The sequence below is a fragment of the Phalacrocorax carbo genome, chromosome 2 (assembly GCF_963921805.1).
Source record: "Phalacrocorax carbo chromosome 2, bPhaCar2.1, whole genome shotgun sequence".
In the NCBI taxonomy this organism is placed as follows: domain Eukaryota; kingdom Metazoa; phylum Chordata; class Aves; order Suliformes; family Phalacrocoracidae; genus Phalacrocorax; species Phalacrocorax carbo.
Window position 1 is genome coordinate 9,884,395 of NC_087514.1, and position 27,831 is coordinate 9,912,225.

At 37.7% G+C, this 27,831-nt stretch overlaps 1 protein-coding gene across 1 annotated transcript; it reads right to left on the reverse strand.

The window, feature by feature from the left end:
• Positions 1-1,881: 1,881 nt before the first annotated feature.
• On the reverse strand, positions 1,882-26,785 carry EFR3A (EFR3 homolog A). Its single transcript, XM_064442078.1, has 14 exons — positions 26,598-26,785; positions 24,675-24,726; positions 22,376-22,548; positions 21,876-21,951; positions 19,136-19,297; positions 17,782-17,913; positions 17,196-17,263; positions 15,857-15,984; positions 10,629-10,717; positions 6,989-7,037; positions 6,182-6,285; positions 5,500-5,549; positions 4,804-4,898; positions 1,882-3,090 (listed from the first exon to the last, which is right to left on the reverse strand). The coding sequence occupies exons 1-14, from the start codon at positions 26,768-26,770 to the stop codon at positions 3,086-3,088; spliced, it is 1,356 nt and encodes a 451-aa protein (XP_064298148.1). The 5' UTR covers positions 26,771-26,785; the 3' UTR covers positions 1,882-3,085.
• Between the last annotated feature and the right edge of the window lie 1,046 nt (positions 26,786-27,831).

Sequence of the window (27,831 nt, forward strand, 5' to 3'; positions counted from 1 at the left end):
GGAAAAATTGGCCTTTAAACAAATGAATTGTGTTGCTGCTTAATAATACCCCGAGCTCATTTCTCTGATGACAGTAGTGCTGCTGCTCTGAAGCCTGCATTTAAAATACACGCATAAGAGAAAAAAAAATCCCTTTCTGCTCATTATTAGAAACTAGTATTACATTTGCGGTTATGCAAATAAGACATGCATATATTCACTCAGAGATATGCTGAATCTTCTGATAGTAGAGGTAGGGATGGATCATTTGAATCAATCAAGTAACAGAAATTACAATATAAATATGCCGTTATTCAGGCAATGTTGTCATTACTTCCTTCGGGCTTTTTTCCAGTATCTCGTATTTCAGCAGTAATTTAACATTGAAGTTGTTCTGTAATTACTACCGTATGAATTGTGTTGATAAAGAGAGATCTTCCATATCCTAGCTATGATTAGCTCTACCTATTCATTCTCAGAGATCAGTGCTAAAATAATAAAAAAAAATGATAAGCAGGTCAAGATGAGACACTCAGCATAGCCTTTTTCCTTTCTTCTCTCAATTCTCACAGTAACTTTACACTGTATTTTTCAAATATTTGGGGCATAGCTGCCCAAAACCTAGTTGCTTCCCCCAAATGAACAACTAATATATTAATTACTGATCTGAAGAGATTTCCTACTTCATTAGATAATGGTTTATTTATTTTAACTTTTAAAGCACTTATCCTTTGCCTGTAAGCTGATAAAGTACTAAAGATTTGCGAACATGTTTTCCTAAATGACTTGACATAATTCAGGAAGACGCGAACTCTGAACACCACCACTATTCGGGTGTACCGGTCGTCTTGATCACAGTATCGTTAAAACTGTGAGCAATGAATGAGTTCAGTCTTTCAAATGAAGGCAACAGTGTGGAGCAGCAAATACTTCCAGGAAGCACCTCTTCACAGGTCAGCTTTGTTCTCTCTTACAATCACACCAGCTGCCACTTCTGTCCTTCCCTGTCTGGTCTCCTGCGGTAGGCTGACAGAACCGCTTACTCACCTCTACACCTTCTCTTTAGACATGATTTAAAATAACCTCCCATGTGTTGCTACTATTTTCTCCCTGGACTGTTTTGAGGTATCCATCATCAAAATCCTGCTCAGACCAAACTGAGCAACACAAAAGGTTGAGGACCCTGCATCTCAGCAGAGGGTTCTGATCGAAGTCACAGATTACAGAAAGATGACGCCTACCCTATGAAATTCCCTCATTATACACAAAGTTTTGATGTCTGCAAAAACTAGGAACAGAGGAGCAAGGGAAAAAAAGACGGCAACACAAGCCTCTAAATACATCAGGACATCTCACGCGAGCTAGAAAAGGTCCCAGCTTCCTCAAAATAGGAAAAAAGAACTGTTCTTCCCACTTCTCTCAGGGTGCACCATTAAAACCATTTAAACCATTTAAATAAATGAATGCTCCCAAAAAAAGAAAGTAACAGAACAACAGTGCAATGTTCAGCCCCATTAGATGGCATCACTGTTCGAAAAAAGCTACCTGTGTGCGAGCTGTATGCAGACCTTTGCACACACTGACAACTTTATTCCTAGAAATTGATACTACAAACCCAATATGTTCCTTAACCAGGGAGGCAGGCCTGAAAAGCACAGCTTCTTCACCTTCCTGAAGCCTGTCTGCTACTAGGAAATTATTTTGGTACTGTTGCATTCTCAACTTTCAGTGGTCTTGGTAATAGTAATGGTTTGATCTTAAATACAGGTAGTAGTTTAATAACGATGCAATCTATAACATTTGCAAAAAAATATGTAAAATGAAGTGTATTTTAAATGCCAAAAAATTACGTCATTGACATTTTAATTGTGAGCAATAAAAATTAACTGACTTTAGAACGGATTAATTTTAAATTTTGGTTTATTTTATTGCTTAAATATAGATTGCACAGTGTGTTCTTACATTTATTGAAACTGGTTCATTACGTACAGTACAGAATATGTGACCATCAGAACGACAGACAAATCAGCCCCACGCAGATCCCAGACAGCAGGCTAGGTCTATCCTGAAATTAACAAGGATTTACTTTAAATTAAAGTGACCCACTACCAAAAGCTACAGTTTTTTAAAATGACACAATGGGAAAGAACCCAAAGCAAGAGCTGGAACACGTTTAAACAGCTGGATATCAATTTATAAACGCTGTGGCAGCACTCAATGTGTTGCAGATAACACAGGCCCAGTAAGCACATGGAGCTTTGAAGTTGTGCAACTTGTCTCAGGAACGTAAGAGATAAGTGAAACAAAGCAGCTTTATACCATACAACTGCATTCTTAATTCATTTGGTTTTGTTCATTAGCTACATATAACAATAGCTACGAAGACAATACACTTTACAGCCACTCCATCTCCCAGCTGTCTACAAAGGCCAGAGTGAACCAATTATCAACTTACAGACTCCCTGAATTTCCAGAAAGGAAGAAAATAAATATCATGTGACCACACGGAGTGTTACAAGCTCTTCATTCCCCGCACAATACCTGCACCACACCTGCGTTTTCCAAACAAAGCTCATTTGAACATTGAAAACATGGAAACCTATCATTAGCAAAAATCAAAAATACTTCATAAACAAAACAGAAAACGAAACGCTGAATCTAGTTATTTTCACATGCAGCATTCATGCAACAGAATTCAATCACAGAAACAATCCTGTATTTACAGCACAGTCTCCACACTGCAAGAGTGCAAACAGAAGTACATTCTTTAGTTCTTAGACTCCTTGTTTTCTTTTTGTACAAAAGTGCACAGTGTTGTTCTTAAAAAAATGACGGAGTGGATAAGTGTTTTACATTGTATCCCTAGGTTAGATAGACTATTTTAAAAATTACTCTCTTTATATCGGCCAAAAAACTGTTATGTCTTACCTTAAAAAAAAAAAAGAAAAAAACAAAGAGTGAGAACTAAAAGCTAGAGTGACATCGAGTCCTACTTATGTGTAGACTGCGGTCTGATCAGGCTGATACGCTGCAGCAGTAAAAATCACAACGGAATGCTGTAGATAAGGGGCTGTTTCGTCATCCACTAACAGCTGTGATTGCACTGTTAAACTGAAAAGAAGGTCTCAATTACCTTTTGAGTTTTGTGAATGCTTTCTGAAAGTCTCAGCACGTTATCTCATAGGTTTAAGTAGCTGATATTTCTCTGACGTTACATCACATCAGGCTTTTAGACGTAGTCCACTGGAATACTGTACTACAGTTCAAAAAAACTTAAAATCTGTTTTACAGTGGGTTTGCAACTGCTCAGAACAGTCAGCAAATTAGCCAGCCTGATAACCATTCAGATCTTCGAATTATGCAATCATAGATTAATTTAGGTTGGGACTTCTGAAAGTCATCTCAAGCACGCTCCTGCTCAAAGCAGGGCTAACTGAAGTTAGATCACTTTGTTTGTGGCCTGATCACTGTTTATCTAAACTGCTGGCTAACTTAAATGTCTTACATTTATTACAGACATTTTAGAACATTCATTCATGTTCGTGCTGCTTCAGTCAGATTCAGAGAGATGAGAGGACTTCAAACTTCCTATTCCTGGCATCGACACAAGCTGTTTTTTCTTTTTGCCTGCAGAATTTAGTGAGCCATAAAGACAGCCTTGACAATTATCATCAAAAGCTGAGTGATTTACTGTATCGGTTTTACTTTATCCACATTTCATTAGTATACTCAGATACATAAACCTATGAAAGTTAACACATTTTCCTTATTTCTAGACAGGTTCGAGAATGACACAAAAATGAACAGAGACAATGCTTTTGCTTGAAAACATATGTAATAAGTTCTTGGTCTTTAAATGGTTTCATCCAGTTTTCTTTCAATTTCTAAAATATCATTAAAAAGCTGTAATAAACTACAGAGAAATACCTCATAGAATATATTTGTAATTTCTGTATTTATGATTTAAAATGCCCTCAGGTTATTTTCTGCTATACTAAATATATCTCTCATGTATTTATACTAAAGCAGACATTAAAATACTACTGCATTTTCAAAAGTACAGTCTGTAAACCATACACCTTAAGACATGAAAAATATTGCACAGTTCAGTGTTTCAAGGAGATGTCTCCTCTCTTATGCAAAGCAGTTGACTTCAGCGAGAAACAAAGGGCTTGGGCGTATATATCTAAAAAGCATGGTACGTGATGCATCAAAAAAACTCAACAAGTGTGCATTAATTCATTTACTGTATTTGAACACATGTAAAGTATCATTTTTTTCCATATATTCTAAAATAAAGAAGTTGGCTAGCTATGGCAGCATGAATAAAAGGGAGCTAAGGTAGTGCTCCACTGGTTACATTTATGAAGATGAAGCAAGCCAAAAGCATTCTATTTAGATAGAATTGAGGTGGAGAGGAGGAGAAAAACCTAAACAAACAAACAAGAAGAAAGCTTTAACAGGTTCTTCAGTTACAATGCCTCAAATTAAAGGAATTTACAGAAATACAAATTCCTAGTGTAACTGAAATATTCATCTATATGGCAAGACAAGTTTTAAATCTGACTTCTACATGTACTCAAATATGAAAATGAAGAAGCACGCTATATGAAAAACCTAACTTCAAATATATTACAGATGAAACCAGCTCAGGACACTCTCATGAGTTTGACTACAGTGATCTGTATTTGGCTCATGCTCATCATTATTTTAAAGTTAGTTTAGATGAAATAAACCATAAAATTTGAAAACTCATCTTGTTCTTTCTATTGTACTCTACTCTAAGTAATGTCCAGCAGACTTCAGAAGACACTTAATACACACAAAGATCTGGAAACTTCATCTCATAGACTGGAACAGATTGGTAATGAGCATGTCCGGCAGTAATCGTCATCGTTCCTGAGGGGCTAGGTGGAGGACTGTGTGAGAAGAACAATCAATATGTATAATTTGTAGTTATATAGATTGCTTTCTTTTTTACAACTTGATATACAAGTAGCTGAGAAACAAGGGCAAACTACCCTTCCCCCCTCACAACCAGTATTTTACCCTGCTTCTGAAATTCCAATGAAATTATCACGCCTCGGGGCTTTTTTTGTACTCTGTTCTAAATCATCAACTTCACTGATGTTACAGAACTAGGAAAATGCATTTTATTGCTAACAAATACTATTCACACTGCACAACGGACGCCCACAACAGCCTGTAATAATGTCATGGGCTATTTTGGGTGTTCATTTTGTAATTACTCTCTCAAACAGATACTGTCTTAATCTCAACCCATGGGTTTTCTCACTTTCACCCTTCCGATTCTCCTCCCCATCCTGCTGAGGTGGTTAGCCAGTTGGCTGTGTGGGGCTTAGATGCCTACCACAGTTAAACCACAACATTCAGTTAGGTCAGTTAACTTCTGCCTATTACATGTGTTTAAGAACTCTATGACACGACCACTTCACAGTGGTCACAATTGCTTTATAACTCATTTTTCATTCATCTTGCTCTTCTTGCATAAAGCCTTACCGAATGGTGAGTTCCAGGATCTGTGCAAGTCTATCATGAAGCAAGTTTGCCTAGGAAAGAAAATAAAAATTGAGTTATTAACTACTATATATCGAACCAAGCTAAAACGTATGTGCCAGGCCATACCCAGTCACAAACTCAGTGAGTGCGTTTCACATCACAACATGGCAAACCCAGACAGCATTTCCTATCTCTATTTCTCTTCTCACTGCTCCAAGGATTCTGAGCCCTGAAGAGGCATGTGAGACTGAGCAAGCCTGTCTTGGAGTGCAAGGAATTACATAGCACATTTTGCTGTTGCAGATATGAGTTTAACAATCCTGAAATACATTGAGTTATTCAAAATATATAATGGGGTAAATACTGCTCCAGTTATCCCAGGATGAAAAAGAAACAGACCGTGAATCTAGATTTCAAAGATAGTAGGGAAAACACTGAGATGAAGAGTGTAAAACATTTCTGTTCCTTTTCAAATGGTCTAGGAACAATCAAAAGCACACAAAATAACCGGAGATTTCCAACATTAATAATAGTAGAGAAAATAGCTGAAGACAAAGAACTGAACTTCTTTAGAAGCAACAGCAGCAGAAACATGATAACATAAATCACCTTTAGCCAGCACATCCCTATTAATGCCCACACTAGTATCTTCAGTGCTGTAAAACATTTTTCAGAAACTCACTTTGGTTTCACATTGTGCTGCGATTTCTTCAAATGGTGCTTTCTGGAACTTTTCAATCACAAGACGCCTTTTTTCTTTTTCCTGCTCTTCAAGTCCATTGTTATCTTAAAAAAATAATAATAAAAGACAAATATAATCTTTGCCTATCAAGTATAAGCGACACAAACCTTCAAATGTGCCCTGCAGAAGAAAAAACCCACTGTGTTTGAAGTGACGCAACCATACCTAAGTGAGCTGTCATCTGTCATTGCTTCTAAACCAAAATGCAGATACAATTTCAGGAAGCTGATCTGAGGACCTCAGATTTGCCCTTTTCTTACTATGTGCTTCAATTACGAGTACATCCAGGCTTCCTTTTGTTTTATTATCTGGACTCAAGACTGCACGTCTCACTCACTGCACACAAGTTCCCCTTCAAGAGGAAAGAAGAGATTATCCTCCCTCCCAGTATCATGCAGAGAGGTGGGCGGGATTTTCTATCAGAATTTGGGAAAAGTGAGTTCAACCTCCATAGGCTGAGTGAACCTACAACCAGCTGGAACTTTGCAGCATCTAAAGAATTTAAGTCCCTCAGTGATTAGTCAGGTTTGGAAAACTGTCAGATTGAATTATTGTCTAAAATACCAGCATCTATTGTTTAAAACATCCATGTCTAATCCATGCTTTTGACAGTTTTAAATAAATTTACTAGCTGAAGAGAAACAAATGTTATATTTTATTTATGTTATTCTGGCAACACCTTTTTCTCTAGCGATTTCACAGTAATCTAGAACTATGCTGCATAAGCACAATTGTAATAAATCTTACCAATTGCTTTCTTCAAAGCTTCAAAGGTGATTTCTTCAGTATTATCAGTCTAAACACAAGAAAAGAAAACCCCTTAAAACTCACATCTAACAAGCTTCTAAAAAATAAGCAATGTGACAAATACAGAAGGCCAAAATGGCCACAGAGCTTTTCTGCCTTACAAGTTTCTCATAGTTTTACCTGGAGCTTGTGACAGCCGGCAGATCACTAATTCACATTTGTAAGCCACTGCAATTAGTGAGAAACTTTTAATCACGGGAGATCAAGGAAAACTTTCCAAATTCTGGTCAAGACACTCTACGTCAACAATACCTTGGGAAAGGACTTGAATTTTGGCAGAACACTCCTTTGGGTCAGGTATATGCTGTGGTGTTTCTGTACCTCTAAGCCTCAGCACTGGTTCTTAGACACCTGTTGAGAATAATAGCAACTGCTTCCTGAGACTAGCTGAGTTACCAGCAACGTGATACTAAAACAAGAGATGGTAGTGGAGGGTGGAGTGGAAAATGGTTGTTGCTTTAGGCTATCTTCATACCAGTATGGGCTCCAAATAATTTGGTGCTTATGCCATAAACTTTGGAGCTAAATGGCTCTTCATAACAACCTATGTCTGATGCACTGAGAAAATGTGTTCATTTAGCAATATGAATATCCATTTGCTGCTGCAGATGTACTTCATTAGGAACTGCTTGGGGCTGCAAAATTACCAAAGATGCATGAACATTTTTCTGACGAGCTCCAGCTCACGGATCTTTGTGTTTCAATTCTTTATAGGCCTAGAAATTCTGTAGCAGTACGTGTGTTTGCAGTGAAAGCACTGTGATAACATTAGGGGAGAATGCTTAGGTGGCAGAACAGTGTTCACTTGAATATAACTGTAAGGCTTTGACTGTCTTACTAATTAACTACATGTAAACAAGCAGCACTTATTTTTCCTTATTAACACTAATTGTTTAGAATGGTCTAACATAATTTAAGATTAAAGATCTGTAAGGTAGCAAAAAGTTATTTCACCCGATTCTAAAGACTCTGAATCCTTTCAACTTTTTAATCCATTGACTTGACCTACTGTGAATGGAAAAGCCAGAAGGAGCAGCTGTTTCCTTTTCACATCAGTGTTATTTCAGGAAATGGAGCTGTAAATGATACTTTTCCAACAGATTTTACTGCATTAGCATTGTATTCTCTACCTCTGAATATATAAAAGGTTAATAAACAAACATCAAAACTCCCTTTATGTCAAATATTTGTGGATATGGCTAGAGATAAAGAGTATTCAGGTTTTGAAGTAATCACCTTTTCTACAATTCACATTTGGTAAATATTACTTGTTTATGGCAGTGTTTCAGATTTCTAATTAACATCCATAGTAGCTGCTGATATTAGCCAGCTTTAATATCACAGAAGCACATTAGCTGCTTTCACAGGCACTTTCATATGGAATAAACCCTCTTCCTGAACAGGATTCACTAACAGACTTGCCACAATAAAACACTTTGATTGTGCTGACAAAAGAATTGCATTCCTATTGTAAACAATAACAGATATTTTATGGATAAAGTCTTCTACCGCAGACAGTGCAGAAATGATACATCATTTATCCTAAAACTTCCATTAAGTAGTTTATCCTCTCAATCATAAAGCCTTATGCTCCTTTTTTTTTTACAGTGTAATTCTGGAGACAGTTATGGATTATGTTATATTTACTAATCTACATAGCAAGAGAATCAGGTTTAATATCCTCGTGGACTTTTCTTTTTTCCCTCCTCTTGAGTTACATCCAGTGTATCATCTTACGTTGCAGGTGGCCAAAAACATGAATTATGAGGGAACAAGAATTAGCAAAAATTATAAAGCACCATTACTGAAGGAACAGGCTGCCCAGGGAAGTGGTTGAATCACCATCCCTGGAGGTATTTAAAAGAGCTGTAGGTGCTCAGGGACATGAGTTAGTGGTGGACTTGGCAGTGTTAGGTTAATGGCTGGACTCGATCTTAAGGGTCTTTTCTAACCTAAATGATTCTATGGAAGTTTTTCAGACGTTTAGGATTTTGGTATCAAGATGCAGTCAGCAAGTTGGAAAATATTGGTTTTCCTTTTGCATTGTAAACAAACACTGTAAAGCAACTAAAGGAGGGATACTTTATGCATTTCTGATTAACAAAATTCTTGTTTTTGAGAGAGACAAACAGTAATTACCCAAGACACTGTACCACATTAAACTGAGAACCCATACAAAGATTTTGATTTCTCTAAAACTGCCATATCCTCTTCAAAAAATGTCTATATACCGATGCTTAACATAACATCAGCATAATAATTTGAAATATGAAATGGAAACTTCTCTCATTTAATTCAAGAGAGATATCACTCATTTATTCTTTCAAGAGAGAAGTTGAATCGCATATGATGACATATAATATATGGATTTTAAAAAAGGATACTAATGACAAACACCCTCATTTCTATTACGAGCATTTACTTTCTTCAGAAAGCTGAAGTTTGTGATAATCTGACTTATTTTTCAAACACTTTTTTCTTCTTTCTCCTAAACTTTTATCTAGTTTATCTGTGTCTTTGCTAATGCACAATACCAAGAAGTGAACACAGAAATATCATCTGAGGTATCATCTGAGGTATCATCAGCACAGAGCAGAAAGGAATAATAATAATGATGCAGAACATAAATCACTTATGTCAGTAGTTCTAAAAAGAGGCTTGCACAGAATCACAGGCTTGCTCCTTTACAACAGCTTAATATTATATTTTTAACTAACAATCAGCTTGACTCTGTCCACATGTTCTGTTTCATGCCCCTACTGGTTTGTGCTTTAAGATGCTAAAGGTAGGATTCATTTGCAGGTACAAACACCCCAATTTCAAGCTAATCTCCATCGCAGCCAGCAGAAATCTGGTTAATAAAAATAGGCAGAACCTTGAAAAAGATTCAATAGAAATGGAAATTTATTTTAAGAAATACTTCAAATGAAGTGTCAAAAGATGTGGGATAATTTTAATTATAATGCAGTCTTCCAAAGGGATAATTAGCACCAGCTCCTGTACCCTACATATGAACTTTTTGTTGCTACCTTATCCTTCCCGTGCCTTTAAAGCACTGTGTGCTCTTCTGGAAGGGAAATGTGATACTGTAACACTGTGGTGTAAGTAGCCTGCCTAGACTCCGCCTGCCCTCTCCAAGACAGCAGGTCTCCCACCAGTTTTCTATCCGTCAGTCCCCTGTTGATGAACAAGACTCTCAGATATTTCAGATAAAGCAGGGGTACAGATGCAGGAATTTTACCTGATCCCTCAAAATGCAAAGATAATTTTTTAGAATATTTACTAATAAAATATTAGTTGTTCAGCATATATCTGTATTGCTGCCCCCATACTCTGCAGTAGTATTGTAAAAACTATAGTGACAAAATACTTTACAGTTTTATACAGCTTAGATCAGTATCAATGTCCTTGACAACATATTTCTACAAATGTAGGAGTTAAAAAAAAATCAAAACGCCAAAGCATTTAACACTGCCAGACAATTAGATATCAGGCTTTCTGGGAAAACTTCATTTGCATTCCCCTCCCACCCCCAACCCCCCAGAAGACGCTGCCTGGAAATATCCTGTGATTTTCATACCTTATCCTCTGTGTTGTTGCCAGGCAGAATATCCACCTGAATAGATACTGTGTCCACAATACTCTTCCTCCTGGAGAGTCTGTCCTCATCTAGAAGAAAAATAAATTATCTCCCTTTTTGTGTAACAGTTGAAACATGATAAATATATAAAACACGTTAATTTCTACACATCAGGTGCAGATTTGTTTCCTATGCCTATTTAACCCAAGGTCATGTATTTTATAATTTGGATTGCTGTAAAAAATGATCAGTTACTGCTCTAAATTGTTAAACATGAAGGAAAAAACCCTTTTTATTGTCCCTTCACCCTCTCATCCCAGATCTTGCCAACTTTCCCTTGAAAGCCCAGAATTTAAAAAAATGAGAGGAGACCTTATTCAAATGAATAATAAATAACATAGTACATGACGATATATTGCTGCAAAGTAATTTAGAAAAACCTGAACTTATTTTTTTGGTTGAGAAATTGAAATTTTAATGTCTTAATTTGAAGGTATTCTGAAACAGAAAAGGGCTTCTTGGCAAGTGACTCATTGACAGAAGAGATAAAGTTCTCTGTATGGAAATGAACAACAATCCTTCCTCATTCTTGTTGCTAAAAGTACCATATTCGGTGAGTCTCAAAATCTACTTGGTGAAGAAAACTCTATCCATTTCTAACTTCCTACAAACATTTGAGCAAGTCCGGCTGACCTAAAAGGTTGTCAGAATAAGACCAACTGTGCTGATACTCAAAGGAGCACAACAATTTCATTGATGCATAAGCAGATTATGATCAAATGATCCATCAGTTGATGGACTTTCCTTTTGTGACTGCACTCCTGAGACAATACCCCAATAATCTTTTCTCATTTTTGACATTTGATATATTAACGTAAGATTGAAAAAAAAAAAAAACCACCCAACCCAAAAAACCTGGTAAACTGGTAAGAATGCTTTTATAGATGTGTCATGAGGATCCTCTGACAAATGGAGGCTTGACTGGCCCGACTTTTGTATATCTGATTTATAAAACCATGAGTTGCCGTGTCATATTTTAGATTTTAGCTGAGATCAAGCCATTTGGATCTGGCTGTTATCATTTGATGACTTGCACTCCACACAGTTAGAAGGACCTACAGGCACCTGATGCTAAGATAAGGAGAGTAACTGTAAAACTCCCCCACCACGAGGTAATTTATGCTGTTTCTTCCACAACCTTTGTTCAATCCTATTCTAGCAAAGCGCTTTTGCAGTGCAAATATTGAGCTTGAACAAACAGACTTCACTGCAGCAGAGCTGAGCATATTCAGCTTTTAAAAATCAAGAAACAACTTTCAGCAGTCATATAAATGAAATGCCATTTTAAAAAGTTCATGAGGCAGTGAAAGAACAAGATTAGTGAAAAACACCTGAATTCTAGCCATCTTTGCCAGGTTCTCAGAGTCCCTGAATATTTCATGTGGCATTTTGAAGGATCTCCTTAATTTTTTAATCCCTGGTGGCTCACTGGTACATACAGAGTCTGAGGAAAGCACCTTAACCCTCAAGGGTAAACACAAGACAAAACTGCTTCTTTGCTGCCATCTTGCTGCTCGCTGCGTAATTGACATGCAAACACCAGAAGATACATTTTTGGGACTACTTTGGATAGAATTTATTTCTATAATGGATGCCTCACTATACTTGCCTAATAAAAATGTCCACTGTTCTCTAATTTCAACACATTAAGCAGGAAAATATGGTGAAAATTGCCATTTTTTCTGTTACACTACAAAGCTCATCCCCACACAGAGGAAGGAGCACAGAGGTACAAGGGCGGTGGTGGATGAGCGCCTGCCAGGGCTGCCCCAGGAGCCTTGGCCCTGTGGGGCAACGTAAGCAGCCCTCTTGGTCACCTCACTGCCCAAGTCAGGGTCAGCGCCTGGGGTACAGGGCACATTGTGGGATGCAGGAAAACAGCATCTTGGGACTGCACAAGGCTTAGTATGGGATGTTTAGGGGAGGAACCAAGGGTGGGGAAAAGGACTGAAATGGTTTGGGTAGGCGTAAGCAAGGAAAATAGACGGGTAAGGGGATACAGGCATCAGTCCCATGTAAACAGATTGCTGACCAGTATGTGCAACTGGCCATGCCCTAAGCCTCATCAGTGCAGCCTGTCCCATCTTCTGATTAAACCCCACTTCTCTTTCCCTGGGTGAGGGACTCTATTCTTTGTGCAGGTGTGTGCATAGGGCTCTGAGTGCAGCAGCTGGAGTCAGACGATGGGTCAGAGGGCCTGTGTGCCTGGAACGAGCAAGGCCGACAGCACCAGTGCATGATAACAAGGGAATACCAAGCTGGACCAGCAGGCTGGCAGATTAAGCGGTCTAGGAGCTGGGGGTGTTCTTGTGTGTCTGTGCGTCAGTCTGTCTCTGAGCGGAATGCACCTGGAGGCCAACTGTCAAAAAGACCATGAAGCCTGGGGGACTGACTGAGACCCCGTGTGTGCAGGCGTGTGTGCATTACTGTGCACAAGGGGGATCTGTACCAGCAGCTGGACTGGGGCTCTGGGCCTCAGGGACTCACATGCCCAGCTGCCAGTAACTGGGGAGACTGGGATCCAGGAGACAGCTGGTGGGTAGACAGTCTCTGAGCCCAGCTACTGCTGGGGTGCACACAGAACATCTGCATGTGTGCATGTCCCGCTAACACAACTTTATCCTGAACAGCCAGTGAGTAAGATAAATCATCGTTCCGTGAACAGCTGAGAGCTTCTTCCAACTTTCTACCATGTTCTTGTAATTTCACTCAAAGAGGTAATTAGTGCTATCACAGAAATGATATGTATAGCCCCTATTACCTGCTCAGGAACAGAAAATGGGAAGCTACCATATTGAAGAGTTCCAAATCAAGAGTAAAGACAAAGGCAAACCTTGTAGCAGCTAAGATTGCTAGAAGGATATAAAGGAGATAAACAAAACAAGCGAAGGAAACACAAGTACAACACAATTTCTGGCATAAAGCCTTCTAAAAGCATTAATTTTTTTTTTTTTTTTACTGTGCACGTCCTCTACACACACCACAGCTAGGAGAGCAGGCTGACCTACAACTCATTTTTACCTTTTGACTTGTGTCTGCATTTATGAGGGTTTTTGCCTGATGGAAATAAAGCTAAATTAAAAAAATTATATATGTACAGACAAAAAAATTTATTAAATGTACATTTAAATTATCACCTTCCCCCCTCCACCAAATAAGGAAGAGAACAAGGTACAGAATGTTGCAAATATGAATATCTTTCAAACTGATAAGATGTACCAAAACCTGAAACAAAGACACGATGATGATTTTATGTCTGTAAGTCGTTGTTAAGCATTATACATTGATATTCAGAAACAGTAGAAATAAACAGGATATAATCTTTATTGGCTTTTTTGGTTCAACCATAAATTTCATAGGAATATACAAAAACCAGATCCATCTTTCACTAAAATTACTGATATATTTTGAAGCATTACATTCTAGCATTATATTATAATAGTAGAAATGAAACATTTTATTGAAGTAAAAAATGAAAAGTTTGAGTTCCAAAGTATTCACTTTGGTCTTGATTTAGTTAAATGAAAACCTTAGAAGCTCAGTATCCCACAGGATCAGAAATGAATGATCCCAGTTAGATATCATAACAGACATGGGAACCAGTTTTGGTTCCTGCTCTTTACAAAAAAAGATTAGGGGAAAAATACCCAAGAACAAAAAGAAAACCCAAAATCAGCCGATTCACATACGCTAAGATTTAGCGTTAAATATTACCATTTCTTGTCACCTGAAGAGTCAGTTAATCACATACTTGCAGCTAAACTCACTTAACCGTGATGTCAGAACTTACATATCCTCCTATGTAGGAATGCATTTTTAATCAACCCATCCAGGAAAACCCCAGCAACGTCATTTGGGTACAAATACATCTCAATTTCTGGAAGAGGCTTAACATAAATTTCAAACCAGGCTACCCTTCTCATTCCATTCTCATTCACTAAAAGACAGTAAAAATTTGAAAACGTAACATTTCCTTACTTGCTACCTACCTCTTCTGCTAATACTAAAATATAACGTTAACTGGTTTTTTGGATGCCAGAAGAAATAATCTGTCACGTATAGCAACACTTTTCAGAAGGGGACAACCAGCAACAGAAAACACAGACATTGCAGCTGTGCCTCAAAAGATATCACTAGCTTGCTTGTTAGCACTTGGGACAAAACCACATCTGCTGTTCCGGAGACCTCGTTCCCTCCCACAGCAGTTATCCAAAAAACGTATTCAAGAGCATGCAGCCCTGTCTCTGAATCACACACAAGTGCAACAGATCTGGCATTCACTGTCCGTACGGACTTGGTTTGTTTCTATGTGTAAGCTACAAAACATAGGAATCACATTTTCCTGATGGGTACTTTTATTCCACACCAAGGTCATACTTCAGACTGGGATGTCCCATAGTGTAGTACAATAGCAACCAGTTATGTATAGCCACAAAATACACCTGGTTAATTAAACAAATTCTTCAAGCAATTTTTTTCAGTGAATTGCACAGTTGGCTGTTGAAAATATATTAAAAACCAAAACCACACAATATCACATACTAGCCAGTCATTCAAACCCAATTCATGCAGCCTGGGCAGCGCGAACTCTCACAAATCTTCCTCAGGCATACTTGATTTTCATTATGTTACCTGACACTAATCTAGCATAGGTATCTAGTGGAGGAAAGCATAACATTCTTGACTGAATTAACATCTGCTCATTGAGAATTTGACTAAGAGCAACAACGCAAGACAGCACGAGGCCATATGGGAAAAGGATGGGATATGTTCCATCCAGTGTCTACATAAAAAGTATAAAGTATGCTGACTTGTATGATTCTTCCTCACCTGGTAACTCAAGCAAATACAGAAAAAGAGTAATAATCACTACCACCTTCTTAGGTATTCTTTTGAAACAAAAAAGACTTAATTAAAAAGAATCAAATTGGGTCAAAACTTTCTGCCCCAACTCCTGAACTTAAGGAAAAAAAAAAGGACAAAAATTTGAAACTTCCTAGCAATAATACAGTAGCTAATGAGGAAAATACCATCTTGAGAAAACAAAGGTTTACTTTCATTAAGTTTTGTTGCCAAACAGTCACACTACATTTCACTGGAACACCGCACGTTAAGCAAGCATTCTTAATAACTGGTAATTAGCAGTTTTGCCACTAATGACCACTTACCTGTTACCTGGGGCACATACGGAACTGACAATCTTTCCACGCTGTATCCACTGCCTCCTAATGATTCTGCAATCTTGTTTGTCAGGAAAAATAGATTTTTTTCATGCTTCTCTAAGGATTTGGGAAGACTGTCAAAATATATATTTGAAGTTATTACCTACCATTAGAGTTTTGTTCATTAAGTAAAATACTTTTATAATGTTTGCGAGCAACCAAAAAGGGTCAATGGTACTGATTTGATAGAAACAGAACTTCTCAGTTATTTAGGAATGAATATACACTCCAAAATAAGCCCATTGAACACCTCTGCAATACTTTAAATTACTTTAACATTTCTTGGCTATCTAAATTATGTTCCTCACCTGTTCTGCTACATCTTGAGAGAACATGGTCTCTGTTAAATGGCAAAAACTCCAGAGTGGTAGTATTTGCCATTTGCGAGTGATGTGCCCTCGTGAAAAAAAGGGCTAATGGTATCCCGGGCTGCACTGGGAGTATTGCCAGCAGGCCAAGGGAGGTGATTCTTCCCCTCTACTCAGCACTGGTAAGGCCACACCTGGAGTGCTGTGTCCAGTGCTGGGCTCCCCAGGACAGGAGAGATGTGGACTTACTGTGGCGAGTCCAACAAAGGGACACTAAGGTGATTAAGGGATTGGAGCATCTTTCCAGTGAAGAAAGACTAAGAGAGCTGGGACGGTTCAACATGGAGAAAAAAAGGTGGGTCTTATCAATGTGTGCAACTACGCTAAGGGAGGGAGGGTGGAAAGACAATAGGGCCAGGCTCTTTTCAGTGGTGCCCAGTGACAGGGCCAGAAGCACTGGGCACAAACTGAAACACAGAAGGTTCTGTTCAAACATCAGGAAACAGTTTTTTACTGTGAGGGTGACCAAGCACTTGGCACAGGATACCCAGAGAGGTTGAAGAGTCTCCATCCTTGGAGACATTCCAAAGCCATCTGGATGTGGTCCTGGACAGCCTGCTCTAGGTGACCCAGCTTGAGCAGGGAGGTTGGGCCAGATGATCTCCAGAGGTCCCTTCCAACCTCACCCATTCTGTGATTCACTGAAAATGCATTTTGCTGTGTTAGCACTTAGACCAAGCACTATATCGTACAGATGTAAGTGCCTGTGAGTACAATAAAAGAAGTCTGAAAAACAGATAGTTTTTTTTCATATATGCATACATGCTTTTAATGCTTGGTTTTCTTCTGACTATCCTGCCCACTACTAAGCCTCTAAATTATTTTTCACATATGCAATGTATTTCAATGATGTGTGATTTTTAATAACACATTTAATTACTTCACTGTTTATTGATTCACATTCTATATCTACTTACTTGCATTTGTCTTTGAAAATTGTTTCTGGTAGAAAATAAGAAGCTTCCAGACTTCTAGTTTCAATGACCTGAAAAAAACCGAGACAAATAGTACAAATGGAGTAGTTTCGTAGCTATTTTCTCCAATGACTAAATTGCTTAAAGAGGTTCTACTGTAGCAGATTACCAATCCTTCGCTAACATCTACCTCAGCACAAATGAGGCCTTTAGAACTTCTCTTAACCAGAGAAAGAGATCATGGCACTCACCCTTTAGATGAAAAATTTGGTTCTCATTGTCTTGTGCATTCAGTACTGTTTTACCAAAGCCAGTGATGCTGTCAAGTCTTATACCAGATGGCGATTTAGCCCATTATATATGGTACCGTATACAAAATAAAAATGCTATACCTTGAGAGAAGAATATTCTGTGCATAAGTTTTAAGAGTCAGTAAGTAATGCCATCGGAGACCAAAGAGCAATGTTGGTGGACACAAATACAGGAGAAAGGAGATCAACACCACAAGCAATTACGTGATGGAAGTTATTTGTCCATTTTACAGCAGAATGTGTACTGTTTGAAATTGCTTAAATTACTTATGTGTTACCTTGCTGACATGCTGACAAAAGGCAGGAACTGCAATCATCTGACTCAGAAAGTTTAGATACGCTGCAACCAACGCCATGACACCACAACGGTTAAACATTGGCAGATTATCCTCATTGATGATGGCAATGTCCTGAAATATAAAGGATAGCATTACACCCTCCAAAGTTAACAGGCTGTCCTGAATATATGGAAGTCAAAATTATTATTGGTAACACTAGCTGACATATGATGACTATCTAGTATTGGCATTGAAAGCCTCTCACTTTAAAATTTTAGTCTTCTAGCTCACTCCTGAATTAAGTATATATTGATCTGAAGTCAGAGAGCCTGAAGGATTCAACCCCTAAGAAAAGAAATAAATCTACTCCACTCAAACTTCTGTTTCTCAGGAAGAGAGTACAGATTAATGACTGGTAGTCTCTTGACTTAAGGTTCCCATAAGGACCACCTACTGATCATAACTTTTTTCAGGAAAATTAGAAAGAGTAGTTTAATAATAAAAATCTCTTGTGATTTATGTATCATAAAGGGAATTATTTAATGCTTATTAGCATTTCTATGTTCATTCAGATAGTATTATTTTTGCTCTAGTAAAACTCCTAATGTCATTTTCATCAAGTAAGGATTTGGTTCAGTGACATATTTGAAAATTAAGGATGCGCTCTGCATTTCAGAGGTTTCATAATGCAGGTGCACATTACACAATAAAGCTAATGACAGAGCGAACTGCAAATACAAGACATAATTTCATCAAATTTCCCCAGCACATGCTAGCACTACTTTTTTGAATCCTCTAATTTCAACACAGATAAACCAAGTTACACAGTTTCCTTGAGGGCTGTATGCAAGTATGAAATCATGTTTGGTCCTGTGAAGGAAATGTTAAGGAATAAAGCCTGTCAACACACCGATGGAATTTTACTCTTAAGGTAAGATTCAATAGCCTGATTTGAGAAATATTTCCAACCAATCCGTTAACAAAAAGCTTTCTTCCAAGGTAAGGACATGCCATATATTGTATACAGAACACTGATGCAAGATTTTAAGAATACCCTGTCAATCTGCTAATGAATTTATCAGTGATTCTAGAGAATGTTTCAACAGATTTCCGTATCTACTATATTTCCTGAAGAGAACATGTAGAAGTTTGTAACAAATCTAATTAGTTCAAGTTTCCCTATTAACAAGTGTTATGTACAACGTGCACTTCCATAATGGATTAGTCAAATTAGGACTGAATGATGTGATTTCCAATTTGAAGATCAATATGCAAACAAAAAAAAGTTATCCACATCTCCAGTTACCAATACAAATTGTCAACCAATGAACCCAACACTGATTCAAACACATACCTGCAAAGCAATAGCTAATCGAATGAGGTCAATAACCACCTCTTCGTTGGCCAGTTCAATTGTGGTAAGAGCTAGAGATGTAAACAGCAGTTCAAAGTTTTTTTGGACATTGTCTTCTTCTTTACAGCCTAAGTAGATGTGTCTGTACAACTGCTGACCATGCTATAAAAGACAAAAAAAGGGAAAATTAGTATTAAAACCATAGAATAATTTAGGTTAGAAAGGATATTTAAAGGTCCTCTAGTCCAACCCCCTACTCCAGGCAGAGCCAACTTGGGTGTTAGATCATTTTGGATAGACAATTAAAAAAAATAAAAAAGGATAAAGTACATGTATACACATACACACACAAACAAGTACATGATTAATCAAGACCACCACTGATTTACTGCTGTAACAGTAGCTTCTTTATAAATACAGTACTATTTTATTTTATGTGGAAGTGTATGGATGGGCAAGATGATACAGAGCATTGCACATGAATACTGCACTGTGTGTCACACATGGGCGTTCATTTCCTATTGAAATATTTAAAAAAATGCCCATTTGTAAAAAGGAAAAACCAAAAACTAGATCTTGAAATACTCTCAAGAACGTCCAAGTAACTGAGGAGCTTCAGGGGTTATCCTTGTGCAGACGTCAAATTTGTTCATTAAGCAAGTCTCTTTGAAGAATAAACTGAGAAAAAAGTCTTGTAGAGTGTGTTTTGGAAAATGAGTGGGGCTCTTTTACCCCTGGGCATACGAAGGCTGTGGCTCTAGTGAAGAACATACGCTAATCTAATGAACGACCCTCAGCTTCAAAAGTGACTCTTCTTTCCTCATTGCACTGACTTAGCCAAATCTTTTTAACAAAACTATTATTTCAACACACAAAAAAATGAAAATACAGAAAGGAAGCTTAAGAAGCAGGTTTTGTATGCAACACATGACTCAGTACCACCACAGCTTTCTTCAGCTGTAGAGGACACAGGTCTGTATCAGTTGACACAGTTAGTTTTCAAGATGTAAGGACTGATGCTTTACCTCTGGAAGTACTAGCTCGGCTTTAGGAGGAGGAAGAAACCTGATTTTTAACATCTGTTTTTCAAGCAGCACATATTCACTTAAGAAATAATAAAGATGCTGTTAGCCTTCTTATTACTTCTAAAATAAAATATATAGTTGTTGAAATTTAGAAAAAGAGGGATACAGAGCTATTAGCAAAGCACAGAAGCTACTATGAAATAAGCACAGTAAAGGCTAGCTGTTTAAAGACACAGAGCTGAAAGTAATAAAATTATTCATCCCACTGATAAAGAATTGCTAACTGATAAATTATTTTCATAATTATATAACTCGAAAATAAATCATTCTATGGATTTTCTCAACATGTAATATCTTTTTAGAAGATTGCAAAATGCAAGAAGTTCAATATTTCCCCTTAAAGAAACGTCAGAAATAAACCTCCTGTCTTTGAGAAGGTGGACTGAGATGAAGAGAGTTTTGTGTCTATGTCTGGTTTAATTCCACATTATTTTAGGTACTGAAATTCCTAAGTGTGATACACAATTGCCTTAGGATCCTCATCTAACATCAAACAAGCCTAGATGGTAATTCAGATCTTAATGGACTTCACCCCTCTCCTTCGATAACGCAAGGAATCTAGGAAGGGTAGTTCTGCCAAGATACACATCTAAAGGAGGTGCGTAACGTTAGGTTTATGATATGCACCTGAAACAGCATCACATGGACAGTTACTGAATGACTTCATTCCCCAGGGTTAATACAGTTTTTTAGAAGACTGTATAATCTTTTCGTGACCTGATAAGAGTCTCGTCTCTTCTCTCCTGCCCTCTTGTTCAGATGAAGTGTTAAGAATTTAAATATTTGGCTTAACAATTAAAATTTTCTTCTAGCAAAATCAGTAAATACAACTTATCCAAACTGTTTTAAATCTTAGACAGTAAGTTGATGAATTAAAATTAAATTCACTTTTTACAAAGATTCATTACTAATGATTACCAATGCTGGAGTATTCTTCGTATTTGTATTATTACAGTCTTAATAAAAACAGGTGCAAATATACTGCAAGGAATATCAGCTGAACTAACTTAGCAAGAACATTTATCTTGCAATGTTACTTGAAAGCTACACAGCTCTATTTTGCGTATTATTATACACGCAGTATTTTTGCCTCTGGACAAGTTAAACTGCAATTCTTCTGATTTTTATAATTAGAATATTAAATCAAGTCAACACTCTGAAGACACACTTCTTCTTATTTCACAGCTAATAGGAAACGAAACCAAAACTGTATGGGATAGCTGTGAGAAATGACTGTGTTTTCTCAGGCAGATAACAGTGATAAGTGTTCCAAAGCCTGCTTGAGCTGAATTCAGAAATTCCTATTTTTTTTGTTTACAAACATACCTACACAGATAAACTATAGTCAGGAATGACAGAGCACACAAATAACTATCTGCATTTTTCCCCCATAGAAAATAATCGTGGTTTAGATATTCACTGTTCTAACTTCACGCATGCAAGGCTTTCCACTGAAGACATAAATGAAAATTTTATTACAAGGAACCACCTCTCAAGTATCTCAACATCGAAATCACTGTAATTTGAATTAAAATCACGCAATACTGATCTTTGCAACTTGTTGCAAAACCACAGCTGTAGACGAAAAGCAAAGCAACTGGTTCAGTTACTTTATCGTCTTTCTAGATCAAAAAGTTAACTTTTTCATCTATTACCTTTTTCATGAAGCTCACGTCTTGCCTTGAAATTTTGTCTCGTTTTATCTTTAGATCAGAAACATCTGGTATTATTCTACGAAGAAAATAAAAACATTGTTTTAGCAAAAAAGTTGAAAGGGAAGAGAATGTCAAATATATGAACTATTCGAACAAGTCTTGAAGCAATTTCCATTTTAATTATATCCATGTTTAATAATGACATTCAGATTCCAGTTGAAGAGGAATAAACAGAATTATGAAAACCACATATTCTTTCCTTTACATGAAATACCATATTCTGCCTTCCACAGTTAAACTAGCAGATATTTGGAATGGTCATTTAAGGTATCATGAACTGAGGCCCACCGGTAAAACACCTGCCATCATTAAATGACAACGAGCACTGTGCGTTTATCAGAAGCGTACATTAACATTTCATATTAGGGAAAATATTTTAAAATCAACAGTACTTCTCATTCAGATATTAAACTAGGATTTAAAGTAGTCCAAAGCGTTACCGTATCCCTCTAAGCTTTGCTCTGTTGTCATGCCGATCAATGAGGTTATGCAGTATTTCCAAGACCAGCTGCCTTAGCTCCGAGTCTTCCATGAGAGAAGGAGACAGTAACGGGTCCAGAAACGGGGGAGGAAGTGCATTAGTTATTGTTGTTGCTTTGTATCCTGAAGTCACCTGTACGTTGTTGGAAGTAAAATTAACGTGTGTCATTATTGCATTGTAAGAATTACTTGCAGCTGTCACTCACATTTTAGTGTGCTTGCTCCGGCACCTGAAAGGTGGATTCAAATGCAAGTAGTGTATTAGTTTTGAAAATTCCTAACCTCACTAAGAATTTGGAAGGACTTTAACACTTATGTTCAAATTAACTCCTTCACCTGTTTTAAAGTGGTATTTCTCAGGATCCCTCTTCTACCAACAAACCCGAGAGGAAAAAAATAAAGGTAGTGTTTTGGGTTTTTTTATTAAAAAAAAAAAAAGGCTGTGAGAAGTTGCAGGGTGTAAAATGTACATGGTGGTAATTCCAATAGAGACTTCTTTGGTACTGAACGTGCTCATGTTAAGAGAATTATCAAGAGAATTATCATGAGAATTATCAAGAGAATTATGTCTCACTTTTCTCACTTGTACCCTTCCAATTTTCTCCCCGATCCCACTGGGGAAGACTGAGCAAGGGACTGGGTGGTGCTTTGCTGCCTGCTGGGGCTAAACCACAGCATGCGAGCGAGCAGAATTGAAAAGTTTGAAAGGAAACTGGCTGGCAGAAGAGCACACAGGTACATGAAGGTATCTAATCAATCATTCTGAAAACAGAAAATTACCAATATTACAAGCAGTAAGGCTGCAAATATAAGTGCATACTTTTAATGAAGTGCCAGATTTTAACTGCCCACACAACATTAAGTTGTCTGCCTATGTGTACGCACGACAACAGACTAATTATGTTATGAATTATTATTCTTTTGTAAAGAATACAGGATGCACAATGCTCAATTCAGTACACAGAACAGGCAGGGTTCAGTAGTTTCTAGTTCTTTATTATGTGTGCAGACTACACCTTATATACCACAATAAAAACTTTGCTCTGAAGACAGATTCCTTCCCACATTTTTTCCACAATATTTATCAATATCTGAATAATTCATTATGCACCAAAACATTCCCTTTCACATCTGTGTGCCATGAAGGGATTCTACTTCTAAAAGAGGATCCAAACCAAAATTCACTGTTAAAAAAGTTAAATTCCTTAAATTCCTTCCACGTGCACAGTGTGAATCCCCTAAAGCATGTACACAGGCTATGCTGCACCTCAAACAATTGGAACAGTTCTTACCAACTTCAATGGACATTGTTTAAGACTGTTGAGATGAATATTGTCAGGAACAGTTTAGGCATCACTGAGTCTATCTTTAATGAAGACAATGTGCAAAATGACCCCCTGAGGCCCTTTCTAACATGTTTTCTATCCTTAAATTCCAACTGTGAATAGCTCTTCTCCAAGCTAGAATCGACGATTTCATATTCTGACAAGCAAAGAACGGTTTAACTCATCTGCCTAACACTACACACAAATTTCATGTCAAAGCAGGGATAGAAACTCATTTTCCAGGAAAGCATTCTTCTGCTTTAGTCATGAAATCATTCTGTATGCTATTTGCCCTACTTCAGTCACTAAAGAGTTTCCAGTTTCTGCAACAAAATAGGCCGGGATTCTACAGGCTAGAGTCTCATTTACTACCCACTTCTGGTTATCACCATCAGGATGTATTTCCAGAAATACTCTTTGAAGGTTTACAGTTGAAAAATGCATTTGTGATAAGAAAAGGTAATTATACCTTACAAGAAACATAGGAACTACTAGGAAGGAAAGAACAGTCGTGTCTGAGGCTCTAAGGACCTGGAGATAGGCATCTATTCCGACTGTTTTAAATAGATTAGCCATTCTACTAATTACAGATTTTCTGGTGTCAGAGGCAAAAGTGATTTCACTTTGATGTTGCCACCATTGCTGGCAGAACTAGTCAACTCAACGTACTCTATCATGTTCTTTTGGATCTGGATATCCAGTTAAAACTGATATTCACTGAAGTGCTCTAAGAGATGGAGGAATATATTGAGCTGCCTGTAGTGTACGTTGGGAAAATGCTGCCACAGTTTTATTCAGTAGAACTACAGATCTATGCAATATGAAGGTATGTTTAATTTCATAATAGAGCTGTAATACTGTACTTATACATAAAAAAAGTATGCATAAAGTGAAACATTGTGCACTTATAATATACTGAACAGAGAAGGCTTACCATAAGTAAAGATCTCAATAACATGATCTGAATCCTCCTAGTTCCCAAATCTCTAGATTCGGAAAAAAGTTGAAAATTAGTTTCTTTGCATATGTTCAAAATAATATTCTACTCCAGACATCATTCTATAACAACTGTGGTTTTGACAAGTGAATACAGCAATCTTGGAAGGGATGCTGGGTGACCACAAATAAGGGGCAAATAGCTCCATATACAGTGCAATAAATAAATGTTTTTTGAAAGGGACATTTATAGGAAGGCTTAAAAAATGAAGCACATACAATTGAAGAAAAACAGTAAACGATATATGTGAAGCAGATCTAAATCTTCACATTTCTTTCAGAAATCTCTTTGTATCTGAAATGTTGAACCGCAACACCCTTGACTTAATTTTTATAAGCATCAGCACTCAGAATTTCTTCTGAATTGAAATGTAATTGAGGCGTCTAAGAAACCAGGACACTTCTTGCTCAAGTCAGGCCCCAAAAATTTGAGGCTGGAAAACGTTTTCTGCAAAATCAGCAAGAAAAACTGAAAGAACCCTCCGTTTTCAGATCAGAGGAAGGCACACATAACACCACTTAATCTGTTCTTCATCTGTTCTCGTTTTCCATCTGCTGATGCTAAAAGAAGTTAAGTATCTATTGGTACGTAGTCACATATGCACTGTTCTTGCAAGATCTTAAAGACAGAAGTGCACTTGGAATAAATTACTCCAAAGAGACTCTTTCAAGAAAGTAAAACAAGGTATGAAACCTTTTGACCACCAAATAGCATAGGGAAAGAGCAAGCCTCTTCACAAAAGTTGGCCCCTACATAACAGTGGGAACTTCATGGGCTATAATCCTGGCTATATCCAGTTGGCGGTATCATTCAAATGTCTTGCATAGCAGAGACCAAATTTTCAGGTAAGTAACGCAGGACTGTATCAGCAGAAAGCTTGCTTTGTTCACAATGACATACCGCATCATACTAATGCACTACTCAGTCCCATGTCTACAAAGAATCACATAAAGGAAAATTGTACAGTTAAAAAACAAACAGAAAAACCCCACGCACCAAGTGGTAATCCAAGTGCACGATTCTAAATGGTTCCATATTTCAAATGCCTTCTTAATGAATGGTAGCTGCCTGGCATGGACAGATTTCTGTCTTCCATGGAATGGTGTCCCATACTTCAGGGACACGGTACTGTATGAAAAGCTACCAAGGAGACAGGAGAATGACAACGACTTCCTACTAAAGCTAGCAGGGGATCAGACCTTATGTGGTACAAAGTATCCAGGCATACCTGGAAAGAACAGCTGCAACCTTTTCAGTGACCCTCCCCATGCTGACGAAGAGCAGTCTTTAAACATAATTATTCTTCTTACAGGGAAAAGTATTACTTCAGCATATGGCAGCTTTTTAATAATGGGTTTGTTACAAGAGTCTGCCCACCTATAGCTTTTTCCTACTTCTACATAAATAGACAAAACTTAAACCAAAACAAAGTCACTGGAATTCCTGCAGTTTATTTTTTAATCTGAAGTCAGCTTGTACAGAATGAAGAAAAACCAGAAATAATTTGTAAATTATGCAGCTATTTGGAAGAATGTAGTCATAGTTCAATTTCTCTCATTCACAAAACACACACATAAGAAGTTATGGAATTAACCACCAAGTAGATAATTTCAGAAATATTTGTACAGATGTGGAGAAAAGAAATGTTCTCGTGCAAAATAAATTGCATTCCAACCAGGTATATTCTATCAGTCTGGAGAGTGATTTCATACTGCTGACACTGTGCTTGTCTTGATTCTGCATGGTATTTAATACAGCAGCTAATGAGTGAGAATTTGCATTTCACTTAATTTTGTTCACTTTATTATCAGGATTGTAAATTTTTAATCAGAAATTTTTAAAAATGTAGGATATACACACCCAAGGTGACTGGTATCCAGTGACTGTGAAGTTGTCCCCAAAACAGGTACTTTTCCCATAATGAACATCATAATCTCTGATCTCTGGTAATCTGGGAGGTTGCTTCCAAAAAATCCTAAATAAAAATGGAATGAAATCACAGAAGGATAGAGATCTAGGACCCTTCTCTTCATAAAAAAAAAGAAGCCTTATAAATACAAGGAATACATTTACAAGGTCAAAACAGATGAAGAATAAAACCGTGATTTGTTTTAGGGCATAATACTTCCAGTTCTGCTGAATGGCTTTACAGAATCTTTCCATGACACTCACTTTATTCTCTGAACCCTAGAACTTTCTTTTATCCTCCTTTAAACATCTCATTTAAATGTTAAATATCTGTTAATTTGTAACTAGCAAGGAATTAGAAGTATTTCTCATGGAACATAGTGTTGTTACTTTGGCTGTTCTTAAGTCACCATCAAATATTACAGGTGTGCGAACAGGAATCTTAGAGGTATACAAATATTACATGACCATTACTTTCCTTAGAGAGGGGTGAAGCAAGCAGCGCCGGTACCAGCATGATCCACAGCAGAGTGGTGCACAAGGGGGTTTCCTGAACTGGGAGAACCTCATGGGAGAGCTGGGAGACCACACCAGTCTCTCTGTTGTAGTGTCTTAATGCAAAATAAATTGCACTCCTATCAGGTATTTTCTTTCAGTATTGTAAATAAACTAGACTTGAAGGGGGAAAGGGATATCACCAGGCTTGCTAGGCAGCACACTGATGTTTGAGGGATGGTGTGGTAGCAAGGTCCTTCAGTCTGCTCTACGATGAGCTGAGTACACTGGAACACATTTGAAATGTCCCTGTACTAACACACACAGCATGAAGAACAAACAAGAGGAGTTAGAAGCTTTGGCCCAGTCCCAGAGCTACAACATCACTTGCACAAGCAAAACCTGGTGGGATCCATCCTGTGGCTGGTGTGCTGCGGTGGATGGTTATAGGCTCTTCAGGAGGGATAGGCAGGGCAGGCGAGGCGGGGTGTGGCACTGTAAGGGAGGGGTGGTTTGTATGGCGCTTACAGCTGGCAATGACATGGTTGAGAGCCTTGGGTAAGGGTCAAGGGGAAAGCAAATAAAGTGGATGTTGTGGGAGTCTACTATTGACCACCCAGCTAGGATGAGGACACGGATGAATTGTTCTACAAGGAATTAAGGGATACCTCTAGATCAACTGCCCTTGTCT

Excerpts from the sequence above, each read along its gene's own strand:
- EFR3A (XM_064442078.1), bottom strand. The coding sequence starts at position 26,770 with ATGAAGAGAAGGGTCCTAGATCTCTATCCTTCTGTGATTTCATTCCAT. Across the intron at positions 17,264-17,781 it reads TTTGTCAGCATGTCAGCAAG|GTCATTGAAACTAGAAGTCT; the intron begins GTAACACATAAG and ends GGTTTTTTTCAG. Across the intron at positions 5,550-6,181 it reads CAGCACAATGTGAAACCAAA|GCAAACTTGCTTCATGATAG; the intron begins GTGAGTTTCTGA and ends TTTCTTTCCTAG.